Raw genomic sequence first — 14,103 nt, forward strand, 5'->3', positions numbered from 1 at the left:
GTACAATAACAGACCAAGCTTCTTTTCTTCGCTTCTTTACTGCTTTTATTTCAGTAATTCTTGAAAAGGACTTAATTATTATCTCAAATTGTTTAGAAAATAAAACATAATAACATTGCTGTAGGTATTTCAACATATTACTCAGTATATTTATAAATAAACTTTCATTTGTACAAAAACAGTATTAATATAATTTCGTAGTAAAAGGTAAGTTGGTGAAATTTTAAATTCTCTACTTACTCAATAAATGAAAGTTTAAATATTTTATCATTATAGCTCTCAATATGTATCATTCCATTTATTATAAGCCTGGTAGGAAATCAATACGTCAATTCATTAGTATCATAAATTGTTATTATAAAAAAATAAAAATTATTACGGCATTCATAATTTGAGATTTGGTAATTTTTAATAATTATTATTGATTTATTAGAAAATGTTTTTAATGACTGTAAATTACATGATTGTTACAGCAGAAAATTGATTATATTTTATAATATGGATAGGATAAAGAGTATTCGATAAAAAAAAGAGCATGAGATTTAAATCATGAAAACCTCAGTAATCTTCGGTAATTCTAAATCTCAGAAATCTTCATATGAATATTTTATCATCGTTTTTTTAATCTAAAAGTTTTTTTTTATGTTACTTAATATTCATAAAATCAAAAAACAACCAAGTTTTGTCTGGATAAAAGTTACGTACAAAAAAATACAACATAAAACTTTGTAAAAAAATAAAATTCAAGAAATTAGCAGTAAATTAACATGAAAATATTACTGATGAATTTTACAGTTTCAAATGTAATTTTAAAAAGTATTTTTTAATAAGCTCAAAAAGACGACTATTTAAGTATATACTCTTAGGATATTTACTAAAGGTGAGGGCATGAAAATAATATTGTTATTTGGATTTTCTTTGATATCTTTTCTTTGTTGATATTTTTATTATTTAACGTTTCATCGTGATATTGCAGCACGAGTAGGTAATTTCAACTCAGACTCATAAAAATTGTATTTGTTAGCTTTTTAAGTCATATTTTCATTGCTCTGATCTTAAAATATACTTAAGGAGTATATTCTTTTCTCTAATCAATTTTTACGATATTTTACAAAGATCTATAAAGCCTTTATAGATTTGTTTCTCTAGAACATAACAATAAAAAACTACAAAAAGAATTTCAGATAATTTTGTGCAATTTAAAAAAAAATAAATGACTTAAAAACAAATAATAAGCTAATTTAAACTAGTAACTAAATCTACATTTAAATTTGAACTAAAACTACATACATTCTAAATGCAAATCCTTTGTAAATAAATAAATGCAATTCTTTCCCAATGAAAATGATTTGTTCGATGCCAATTTTCCCTTGAGAATTTAACTATTGCTCTTTTGCATGAAAAAATGGTGAGTATAAAGTCCCATAGGTATTTATTTGCATCAAATATTATTTTATTGAATAAGTTTATCTTTTGAAATGTCATTCAAACCATAGATTACAATTAATAATATTGACACATAATATTATATAATTCATGAAAAGTATACACTCTAATGTATTTCATTTTTTAAGTTTCTTTCAGCTTGGAAATCTTGTGATATAATATTTTCTACTATGTAAATGGAACAAATGTATTACATAGATTCTATCAATATTTACCTCGTAAATGAAGATTAAAATTTTATCATCATAGTAATCAAATAATTGAATGATTTCATAGTAATTTAAACATATTACTTTTATAATTAAAATGGGTTTTCTCTTCAAAAACTATTAAAATTCAAAAAAACTTCTATTTTATTATTTAATTTATAAATGTTTTCATTACTAATTATCGGACTTATTAATTAATTACATTTAATAGGTAGAAATCTGAACTATCATTTAAGATGAATATTCAAAGTCATATGCATTAATGTGACCATCTCCTTTATGATGAATATTTCAGTTGATCATTAAAGGTTTCCATACATTTCCAGAACTTGCCATGCATGATGCTAATGCTATTTCTGCCAAATGAGTCGGTCTATGTGGAGGAGCGGCTACTTTGTGAAAGTTCTCTAATGCATTAATTAATATTTCCATAGCCTCAAGAGGTTTTTCTGCTTCCACAGATGCCAATCCTCTCGAATAATCTTCTTCACACTTTTTTAGATCTGCTAATCTTCGATTTAAATTCACTTTGTTTTTACATGATGAACATTTTATGATATAATTTGTTGGCTGTGGTAGAACAAGCAATCCATTACATCTTTCTGTTGTACACCTGAAAATATTTAGATTAGTTATAAAATTAATTCACTGTTTCATACTTTATTTGAAAATTGCTATCAATTAAATCAGTTTTTGATTTTTATATTAACCCATTAATCCCTATTGTGTCCATATGGACACCTCAATTTAGGTAGGATAAACTCGTGATTATGCCAACCCCTAAAAGTTAGTTTGATATATCAATATTTTTGATACTGCAGGTTCGAGCGTTAATTGATTAATTTGTTCATTGACTGAATGATAAAAGTATGTGAAAAAAAGGCAAAAAAGGAAATTTTTTCTGTGTTCCAATTGATACAATGTTCTCCAAAGATGTCTTGACATAATTTTTCTTTCATTTATGAATAAACTATTGAGCAACTTGAGGTACTACAGAGATATATTTATAAGTAAATGTGTTTACATTTATAAGTAATAAGGCGATAGATTTAGAATCTCTTTCACGCTTCTAAATTTCGCATTTAATCTTCAACGTTTGCGTTGTGTAGATCGTATTTATTTTGGTGATTCTGTTGTCATTTTATGGAAGTGCTTCTTACGCCGTGCGTTCTTAGAAGTTCTTTCCGTTAGCAAATTAAAAAGTACGTTTTGTAATTTGTGGCATCTACCGAGTAGTAAATATAAACTGCCTATCAATTTTTCTGTTCTCAACAACAGTTATTGAGAAAAAATTAGGAATTTCTATTAACGTTTACATAAAAATTAGTTACTAAATTTTAATATTTAGTGTCTCATTCGTCGCATACGATCTGATGTTCACGCCAATCAGTTATTGTAGAAGTGTCGCCTTGATCACATCTGTGTAATTCAGTGCAAAAAGTGAAAACGTGATAAATGGACATTATGAATACAGCAGAATTATTAAATGTGTGGAATTTACCTCATCTTATTATTGCATTTGAAGGTAACGTATTTCTGTGTATTGTATGACACATTTATGTGTATAAATATTATATAGTTTAGATATTAATTTACCTGAAAATAGTAACAAATTAAAGTATTCGTTTTTATATTTGGAGCCCAGCGTTTTAGAATTTACTGTTTTAAATATTTAATAACTAAAAATTATTATTTTTTATCTCCTCTTCTATTACTTCATACTATTTTTTATTTTTTTCTAAAAGGGATCAATTTACATCTACTTTCAGTTGATGATAATCGACTATCTTCAATTATCACAGATCCAAATGATCTTGCTAAATTTCGTTTTAATTTAAATAAATGGCAAAATGACTTTAATTATAACAATAATCAGGTACACATGGGATTTTTTATAATTTTTATTTAAATTTGAATTGATGGAAATGTAAGTTTGCCAGATCTTTGATTAGTTTAAAGTCGATCAATCATTCGATAATTTTGCATTAACACAGAGAAGATTTTGTCTTTTTATAGTATTCAATTACTTGAATATCATTCGTGTCTAATTTTTTTAGCTAACGCTTGATTTTCAAAAACTGTTTCCTGGAAAAGAAAATCATTTACACGGAGAAAACTGGCACTCGACATTATATAAAAAATTACAATAATATCGTACACAGTGCAATACACAATTAAAAAAATACTAGAACTCGTAAATAGCCACGCAACTATATGGTAATTTCAAGCAAAGAGGATGGTAAATTCTCTAATATCAGAATTATCATAATAAAGTTATTAAAAAATATTTATTATAATTAATTTTTTACTTTGCGTTTAGTAAAATTTTCGGAATGTATCGTAGAATTTCGTATCAATGATTTTCTAATTTTTACAATGTAAAACGACAGAATTTTTACAATAATTAGAATGAACTTATGCTAATTAAATTAAAAAAGCTCGTAAATTGTTTTGAAAAGTTTACTAAGTACAATAGAAAATATGAGTGATATAGATCACGTAATTTTTACAAAAAAGCATGGTCTTTTACAAGTAGCTCATATTTTACGTTATATTTAGTAAATTTTTTAAGACGATTCACATTATTTTCCAATTCAATTAACGAAAAAACAGCTGATGAATTTTTTTGGAATTTATAAACTTTTGTATGTTAGATTTTACTACCTTATTATCAATATTATTCAATGTTGATTCTTTTTTACTTAACGTGATCGAAAAATTACTCCATGCTGAAGAAAAATTCATTTCTACAATCGTTGAAACAAAGAATATCTTTCTAAGGAATTTGCTTTCTTAGAAATTGGCAATAACATCATCAACTTGATCACAAATTTTACTATACTTTTAGTAATTCTTGTTGTCATGTGGATCGGGCTGGTTAAGTTTTCTTCAGTTGAGCTGAGAATATCACGTAGTAAAGTAGTGACTGTTTTTTTAATTTCTAGTGTTGTGATTCTTCTTTGTTTTAAGAAACATGGATACATCAGAAAAACTACCAGATCTAACACAGTTTTTCATGGCGTTCCAAGGTACGTAAATAATATAAAAATTTTAATTAAATAAATAATAATTCGACTATTAATTCTTTTTTATTGTGGAATTGATGAATTGATCTCGTTTAGCATAATCATGTCGTAAAAAGAACTTGGGTATCTAATTTTTGATGAAATGAATTAAATTTGTAGTCGTTTCGAAAGTAATAAAAATAGGTTTTTATCAATTATTCTTTAAAATTCGAATAAAGATTGTATTTTTTGATACTATTATTTATGAATATTTAGAAATAGCAAAGAGATAAGTTCCTTTTTTTAATAGTAAAATGAATATTATACATTAATAAGATGAGTCAAAAGTTCATTCATATATGTATATATACATATTTGTACGTTTCTTCTTCTCCTTACCTAGGCTAGATTACATTAAATAACTTTTTTTTCAAAAAAAAATCATGAATAGAAAAAATTATTTTTTGAATTTTATTGGTTTTATAACAGAGGCTCCTAGTGTAAGCGAAATTGCTATAACGCCTCATGCTCCGTATGAACAAAGTGAAGAAGTAATTTATACTAATCTAAGCTCTCGAAATATAAACACAGCAGCAGAAACGTTTCAAATAAATACTCAAATCGAGAATCCCTCAATGACTCAGATACGTGAAAAATGCGATACGATTTTGTTGTCCACATCAGGTTTGTTTATACTGTACACTTCGTTCATTAAAAATAATTATAAATGTAAAATTATTTTTTCATTATTTCATTTTATTTTTTTTTAATGAAAAATACTTTATATTGTTTAAGCTCATTTATATTTTTATACTCAATTTCTTAAATGTAAATTATATTTTCCTATTCATGTAGATATACCTGCTCCTACACACATTCATGAAACTCCAACAACTCATGATATAAATAATATTTCCACTAATAATTGTACAAACGTTCACAATAATGCCAATGACACTAATTTTAATAATATCGCTTGTGGTGAACAATTATCAATTGTCACATCAAATAACCCTCAACTAATACAAAATTTACCATACATTGACAACGAAGATGGAGGCGAGATAATAACGGATGAAGAAGTCGACTCACTTGTACGGATTTGTTGAATAATTTCATTTTTCATATCTTTATTTTACCTTATTTCTTTCTATTAACTATTTACTATCATGCTTCTATAATAATTTGTTATTTTCTGTATGTTCAAAGAATCATTTTTTTCCTTTCATTATTTAGAATTTGAGAGATTTTTTGAACTCTACTTCTAACGGTCGTGCGGTTTTAATAGGAGAGCAAGATGGGAAACTAAATAATGCATTAAGAAATAGACTTACTAGAGAAGTCATAGGACGCGAATTCCAAAATTCCATAGAAAAATATGTTTGTGATTTGACAGTATCACAGTTTATGTAGACATTTTTTCAAAATTTTTTACTGATGGAAAAATTGATTTCATATTTAACTTACAATCAATAATAATAATTATTTCATGATAATGTTCTCGATATCAAATAATCAATTTTTGTTATTTATGAGTTACATGTCTATTTATTAATTATAAATTAATCAGTTGATAATTAATTATGTAATTAATAACTAACTTTTTTTAATAATTTTAGCATAATCAAAAATATTTGTCTATGAAGTTACAATTTTTCGATCAGTATCGTAAAACTATAAATAAAAATTTTTTGTTACATGCAATTTTTCTATTAACAGAATAACTCCAAAACGGTTCTTCACGATAACAAAAGCGATAAGGAAGCTTTTCAAATTAGAACCTCGTAGGGTATATTATAAACCATATGAGTCAAAAACAAATACTCCAAAATATTTACCAACTGGAAAATTATATGATCATTATCGTTACTTACAACGTAAATGTCGGAAAGATAACGTTTTGAAAGATCAAACAAAGGTTCAAACTGGAAGTCAAGATCTTACTTCTGTTGAAGAGTCAGTTGGAAATTCTTTAACTACTGAAGGTATTAATATGATAGTAATTTAAAATATATTTTGACTTGTAAAACTATGTTAGTATTTTTTTTATTCAGCTATTGAAAAGCATTTGTAAATACTCGAAGAAAATAAAGAAGAAATAAACGTCATATGTCTTTCGTGGTTTTATACATTTACTAAACGCCAGAAAATCTTAAAAGAAGAACATCTATCAATTTACAACTATTTACAACGATTTCCTTGTTTACAAAGTGAAATAGGATATCAATTGGTATGGTTTACAAGTGTAGCATTATATTTAGTACTTTTTACTGTTGGACAATGTATCTATGCGTTGCAAAATTTTTTACAGTTGGAAAATGACTTTAAACAAATGTTTCCTGATAATCATAATAAGCTGCAAATTAACTGGCCATTAATTAAATTAAAACTTATTCAAGTTTTGACAGAAAGTACAAAAAAATTAAATTTAAGAGATTCAGCTCTTCTTCAGGAATTACATCGCAGTGACCCATGTACGTATTGAACTTGATATTTAAACGACCGAGAAGTATGCTCCGTGAACATGAATTAGTACAATATCAATTAACAATTAGTAAAAATAATTCACTCATTTATTTTTAATAAAGTTTTGCTTTTTAATAAAAAAATTAAATATGATTTTTTTCTGATATTAACTTTAAATTGTCTTCAACAGTGATATCTGTTCAGGTAGACATCTTCTCAGGTAGATATTCCAGAAAATCAGCAAAAACTTAGCAAAGGCACAAAAAGACCACGATTAATAACACATCGACCAGCTTCTCTGCAAGAAGCGAGAGAAGGATTATTCCTAATTGTACCTGTAAGTAATTTTTTGATATTATTGATGGTAATTAAATAAAAATTCATTCGTGCCATGTTCATTTCTTATGAATTTATAAAATAATTAACTTGCTAATGAATTGTTCTTGCTCGATATACCTTCATTATAGGTACAATAAAATTTGTTTATTTTTTCAGAATGTGGCAAACTTGGATATTATTGTACAGCAAAAAGATCTGAATATAAGACTTTAGGTTTATCTGTACAACCATTGCCCATTTTTGTTGGAGAAGTAGATAATATTCAAGATGCTTATGTCATCATAGATGATATTATTTATCGAGCTAAAGAACCTATGCGAGCAATTGAAATTGCATTTGCGATTTGTATGGCCGTCGATGGTAAATATTCAGCTCCAGCTTTACATTCATGGTTATTTATACAGCAAGTTTGCTTCAATATATTCTTGAAGACTGACAAATTTACGACTTCAATGACAGCTTTGTTTGATGCAGTTAGAGTATAAATTATCGCATTTAAATATCTAATTAAGTTTCTTTATTATTTATTATAAGTTTTTCTAACGAAGTTAACGTATAAGTAATTGCGTTTTTTTTTATTCATTATGTTTATATGTTTTGAGTGTAAAGACAGCTTAATTAGCAATCAAAAATTATTAGAACATATTCGAACAGTACATATTTTTTTGAAAGTCTACAGATGTAGTGAAATTGAATGTCGACGAAGTTTTTCGTCATATTATAGTTTTTGGCGACATCGCAATCGTGAGCATGATTCTAGCACTACTTTTAAATCGTTTACTGAATGTGTTTCAAATCCGATATGTAATCAAAATGAACCTTATTATAACAAATTTGATGTAGCGTTATTACTCAAGCCGTGTAATATTGATAATAATAAAGTGAGTACTTTCAATGCAGAGACAAATGCAGTCGATGAATCATTACCTATTGATGTAAGTGATTTAGAAGATAAAATTATAGAAACAATTGAAATGCCTAACTTTAAAAATGTAAACATTAATTTTGAGAATTTTGAAAGTAATTTAAATAATATAACTTCTCGTATGATAGCAAAGTGGTATAGTTTAAATGATTTACTAAGAAAAAGAGTACAAATGATACTAAATGATATTACTACTTTTTTATATGAAGAAGCAATGACTTTTTTACAGAATAAAGTTTTAAGTAGATTCGAATATTTTCATGATACACCTCAAAATATATGTGAAATTCGTCAAGTGTTTGATTGCTTGAGAAATCCATTAAAAAATTTAAACACTGAATATAACCAATTCAAATATTTTGTCGAAAAAGGTACGTTAATTTTGCCTGTTCAACATACTATAGGATATTACGACGAATATTGCGATGAAAAAGGGAAAACTGTTATTAAGAAGGCTCTGATAACAATACAATATATTTCTATGTATAAAGTGTTTACAAAATTTTTTAGTATGCCTAACGTGTATTCTAAGGTCACAAAATATGTTGATTTTTTATATAATAATTCTAGCATTTTGTTGAATATAATTCAAGCTGATCTATGGAAAGAAAAAAGAGCTACATTTGGTGATAAACTTGTACTGCCTTTATTGATGTATTTTGATGAATATGAAAGGAACAACCCTTTAGGGAGTCACAAGGGAGTCGAGAAATGTGGTGCTTTATATTTAAAAATACCCTGTCTTCTTCCAATATATCAATCGAAATTATCAAATGTTTTTTTATTTGGCTTATTTAATGCTACAGATATAGATAATCCAAAGTCTTTTAGTCCGGCAGTAGACCAATTAAATGATTTAGAAAATAATGGAATTACAATACATATTGATAATCAACCTCGTAAAATTTATTTCAAATTATAGTATTATAGGAGACAATTTAGCTCTTCATCAAATTTTCGGTTTAGTTCAAAGTTTTGATACCAAATTTTTCTGTAGATTTTGTTTGATAAAAAATGAAGATATAAATAGTGTTTTTGACGACAGTCAATGTACATTACGTACAAAAGATAATTATGAAAGCCTTATATAAAAGAAAAAACATATTTTTCTCTAGACGACTTCAATTTACTTGTGCGAGGTTTTCATTTCAATTACAATGATAAACAAAATAAGCCCGCTGACTTAACCGAAAATCATTTAAAAAAAAGTGCTTTACAATGACTGCAAGCGAAATGCTTAATTTAATTCGTAATTTGCCAATGATTATAGGTCACTTAATTCCTGAAGAATGTGAATACTGGAATTTAATATTAACATTACAAAAGATCATATTTTGTGTAACAGAAAAATACTGTCCATTTGAGCATTATTATTTATTAGAAAGTTATATAAGTGATTATTTAAGTACTCTCCAAGAATTGTTTCCTAACTCTTTTAAGCTAAAACATCATTTTTTAACGCATTATGGAAGAGTTATGAAATTAGTTGGTCCTTTGTGGCACATTGCTTGTATGAGTTTCGAAAGAAAGCATAGACCAAGTAAAGTTACGGCTCGTGTTTCTACACGGAGAGAAAATTCATAGAAAAATTACTGTGCTCAGCACTACAATCGACGTGTGAAAGCCGAACATAGTCAATTTTGTACGGCAAAAATATAAAAATCATAATTAATCATAGAAAATTTAAAGGATAAAATATTCTTTCTTAAAATTCAGCTTTGTAAAATTTGTAAAACAGCACAGTAAAAAGTTCCATTCCCGACAGAAAAATATTTTTTAATTGTTTTTCTTACAAAAATTACGATTTAAGCTGCCATAGAGTCCTAGACGAACTAATATATTTTACCATGCTGTCTTATAATTTTTCAAATGCTATCTGCTAATAGTAGAAAGAAAGAAAGAGAAAGAAGGTATCAACGCTGTTGAGCATGAGAATTATTTTAAACAAAAAAATGATATCTCATTAACTATTAATCGTAGAGAAGCCTATAAGGGGTCATTTTGTTCGTAAAGCGATTTTCTAAAAATTGTACGCATTATGTCTAGATCTCGGATTCATAGTTTTCGAGATATTCTACTATTAAGTTAAAACAACGTGCATTCTGCTATTAACATAAGAAAGAATCGAAGGTCGGAAAAGATCGGGCATCTTCGAAGTTTTTCGAAGCAGGTTTGAATACGTTTATTGTTCCTCAGTGCGTAATTGACTGTGTTATCAATAGAGAGTGATACATTATACAGTGACACATAAAAGTGCGTCATTTTGTAACGACGTGAGTAATCTTTCACAAACTTTAATAGCAACTAATATTTAACATTCATAATATCTATTATTCATTTCTTAAATAATTAACTGATTTTGGTATTATTTTTTATTTACAGTAAAATGGTAAGTAGTTCATACTAAATAGTCTAACTCCCACAACACAACTTCTAAGCCTTTTCTTGTCGAAAAAATGACAACAATTAAAAATATCGAATCAGTTTTTGTTCAAACTCAACTTTTGTAAAGTGCAAAAGTGTTAACAGTGTTAGTGAAATAGTGGATTTATTTATTAAAATTGAAAAATTTTTCTTTCGTTAATTATAAGTGATCAAAAGATGATGGTTTTTGTAGTAAAGTAGTCATTTTCCAGTGTTTTTAACCGTTGTCATTTTTTTCAATTACTAGTCAATTGTGTTCTTTCTCAATTTTTAGATAGTTTTATCTTACAGGATTTACAAGGGCATTTTGAACGTCCAGAAATTATCAACAACGTGAGTGTCATTAACTTATGATCAATAACTATTTGAACAAAGGACAAATAATTTATATTTAAAAATTTTTTTTACAGCCTATATACCAACTTTTATTAAATTCAGCTGATGGCAAAAGTGTTTTAAAATATTATCGAGATAATGGATGCTTGAAGAAAACCTTAAGAAATTTACTCAGCAGACTTATACTCAGCCCTGAAAAAGATAGACAATTAGAAACAGTTCTCCAAGTGCCAAATAAAGATATTTTAGAAAAATTTCAGTAAGTTAAGATGTGCAGTTATACTAAACTATAATAATTATTCACAAAAATTGGGCATGATTATAAACATATTAATCAATGACTTTATTATTTCTAGCATTAATAGTGAACGATTTATTCAGTGGTCCGAGGATATTGAAAAATTATTGTTTTTTGGGTTCCACACCTTCGGAAAATGCAACCGTCATAAAATTACTAGCGTGTATGTTTATCACAGACATTTATCGTAGAAACCTTTTGTCAAAAAAAAATTAAATTTGGTATAATTAGACATATTTTACAGTACTTATAACTAAAAAATATTTCTCATATAAACTGTAGAAGGAATCAAATGCAAATTTTGAAATTATTGCATTGAAATAAACTATTTTTCATGAGAACTTCCTTTTTTAGAAGAAGAACTGCATGCAGTGGAATGGTTAAAAGTAAATCTTATCCCACATAACACAGTCAGAGATCAGTGGAAAATTGTGTACTCTCTACGTCAAAAATTATTGAAAAACGGGTGTTCAGTCGATGATTACTTTGAGAAATTTCCTGCATTGAAAGGCGCATTGGGTGCTGATCTGGTAATATTCATACTATCAATAAAAGATTTGTAATTATAGTTGGTTGTACGATTTAATGTCTTACATGGAATGTCAATTCTTTACAGTTATCATCAGACTTCAACACCCTCTATTCTAATCGGAAAAACATATTTTTTGATCGCTGGGAAGTTGCAAGAACTATCATCGCTTCTAACCTGAAAAATTGTAAACAACTGACAGGTGAAGATTTTGGGTTATACCACGCTTTGCCACCTCTATCCCAGCGCAATAAGGATTCTATTCTCCTCTATTTACTGCCTTATCTCATCACACCCCCACGAAAGTATAAGAAAAATAATCCTTCTACTGAAGAAAGAATAACCATACGCGAAAAACAAGAATCGTTTTTTATTCATGCTGAAACATCTGCTGATATTCACATTGCTTTAGAAAGACAGCGACAAGTTTGTATAACCTCAAAAACAACCCTTCAGCCGATCCCTATATTCGTCGGTCCATTAGCAAATTTAGAATCATTCTACGTATATCTAAATAACTCTATCGAAAATCCTACTATTTACGAAGTGCAATCTGTATTACATGCAATAGATTTAACGTTCAAAATTTTTTTTGCACTAAAATGTTCTTATCCTATTAGAGCAAATCCAGTTTGGGTTTTTATTCAAAAATCTTTTTATAATATAAATATCGCAGCGGAAAAGTGCAGCAAAAGTACAGAAGTTTTAATTGCAAGTATTTTGAAAAATTGTGAACTTGGAATCGAAAACATTAACCCAAATTAATTACAAAAATGTCGTTTGAATGCAAAATGTGTGAAATATCAATAAAAGACTGTAAAAATTATATTAGTCATGTTAATAGAAGTCATTCCGATTTAAATAGTTTTCCATGTGGAAAAACATCATGCTTAAGAATTTTTAAATCCATAAACTCTATGAGATGTCATGCAGAAAAAAAACATAGTGATAAAATAATGGAACCTCCACCAAAAAGAAAGCAGCGTGTTACAGAGCATACAACTGAGAAAAAAAAGAAATAATTAACGACAATGATTTACCGTTTGATCCGCAAATACTGAATAATGAACCATCCACCTCACAACTCGTTGTAGACTCAAATTCTTTTATTAATTCTAAAGACTGGGTACATTTTGCGGCGAAAATCTATAGTTATCCTGACATTTCTAGAAATCGATCATTGGAAATTTTGAATGACGTACGTACGTTATTGAAAAATGTATTAACTGAAACGGTTAAAGTTGTGTCAGATACTTTTAATTCCGAAACAATCTATAAAGATTCATCGGTTCAATCAAAAATCGAAAACAAAATTGCAAAAACCATGAACGATTATACTAATAAACTCGATGATTTCAATAATGAATACAATATTTTTGCCGAATTCAAAAAGTTAAAGAATTTCATTCCTCCGCAATCATATCAGTTAGGTGAAAGGCAAGACTTTCGGCGACGACATGAAACAATAAACTTGAAGATGATCCCGGTAACTGCAGAATTCATACCACTTCATTTAGTTTTTAAAAAATTTTTCGAAATGCCAACTATTTTCGATGAGACATTAAATTATATAAATTCACTAAAATACAATACTGCTATCATATCGAACTTTATTCAAGGAGAATTGTGGAAAACACTTACTATCAATGACGGTGATAAAATAGTTCTTCCACTTTTTTTATATTATGACGACTATGAAAATAATAATCCGTTGGGCAGCCATCGTGGAATATCAAAATGTGGTGCGGTTTATGTATCAATACCATGCTTGCCACCAAGATTTCAATCCAAGCTTGAAAATATTTTTCTATTTATATTATTTAACACATTGGATCGAAAATATATAAAAAATAATATCATCTTTTCTAAAGTTAAACAAGAATTGGAATTGTTAGAACACACTGGTATTACTATCGATCTTCCGAACGGACATAAACAATTATATTTTCGTTTATCTTTAGTAATTGGAGATATTCTGGGGGTACATTATTTACTTGGGTTTACAGAAAGTGTTTATCAAAAAAAATTTTGTCGGTTTTGTTTAACAAATCGATCTGAAATTAATAGTGTTTTAAAAGAAGATCAGTGTATCATACGATCTGAATCTAGTTATGAAGTAGATTTAT

The 14,103-nt window shown here is 27.4% G+C and overlaps 2 protein-coding genes and 1 long non-coding RNA gene across 5 annotated transcripts in view; 2 read left to right on the plus strand and 1 right to left on the minus strand.

Annotated features, from left to right (window-relative positions):
- Nucleotides 1-1,837: 1,837 nt before the first annotated feature.
- Nucleotides 1,838-14,103, minus strand: part of LOC118067060 (SET and MYND domain-containing protein 4-like) — a 98,374-nt gene continuing 86,108 nt past the window's right edge. For all 3 annotated transcript variants that reach the window (XM_035083597.1, XM_035083596.1, XM_035083594.1), the window contains one exon: nucleotides 1,838-2,268. In XM_035083597.1, coding sequence (XP_034939488.1) covers nucleotides 1,947-2,268 — 322 coding nt within the window. In that variant the 3' untranslated portion in view covers nucleotides 1,838-1,946. The remainder of the gene's footprint in view (nucleotides 2,269-14,103) is intronic.
- Nucleotides 6,790-7,860, plus strand: LOC118067063 (uncharacterized). Its single transcript, XR_004690313.1, has 4 exons — nucleotides 6,790-6,890; nucleotides 6,972-7,134; nucleotides 7,317-7,463; nucleotides 7,622-7,860. It is a non-coding gene; the product is annotated as an uncharacterized lncRNA (long non-coding RNA).
- LOC118067062 (uncharacterized) lies at nucleotides 10,380-11,927 on the plus strand. The gene is made up of 6 exons (XM_035083601.1): nucleotides 10,380-10,663; nucleotides 10,773-10,779; nucleotides 11,106-11,147; nucleotides 11,225-11,409; nucleotides 11,507-11,611; nucleotides 11,803-11,927. Exons 2-6 carry the CDS (start codon nucleotides 10,777-10,779, stop codon nucleotides 11,852-11,854), a joined length of 387 nt encoding a protein of 128 aa, XP_034939492.1. The 5' UTR covers nucleotides 10,380-10,663; nucleotides 10,773-10,776; the 3' UTR covers nucleotides 11,855-11,927.

This window comes from Chelonus insularis, unplaced genomic scaffold (assembly GCF_013357705.1).
Source record: "Chelonus insularis isolate UGA/USDA-ARS -01 unplaced genomic scaffold, ASM1335770v1 contig_35_pilon, whole genome shotgun sequence".
Taxonomy (NCBI): domain Eukaryota; kingdom Metazoa; phylum Arthropoda; class Insecta; order Hymenoptera; family Braconidae; genus Chelonus; species Chelonus insularis.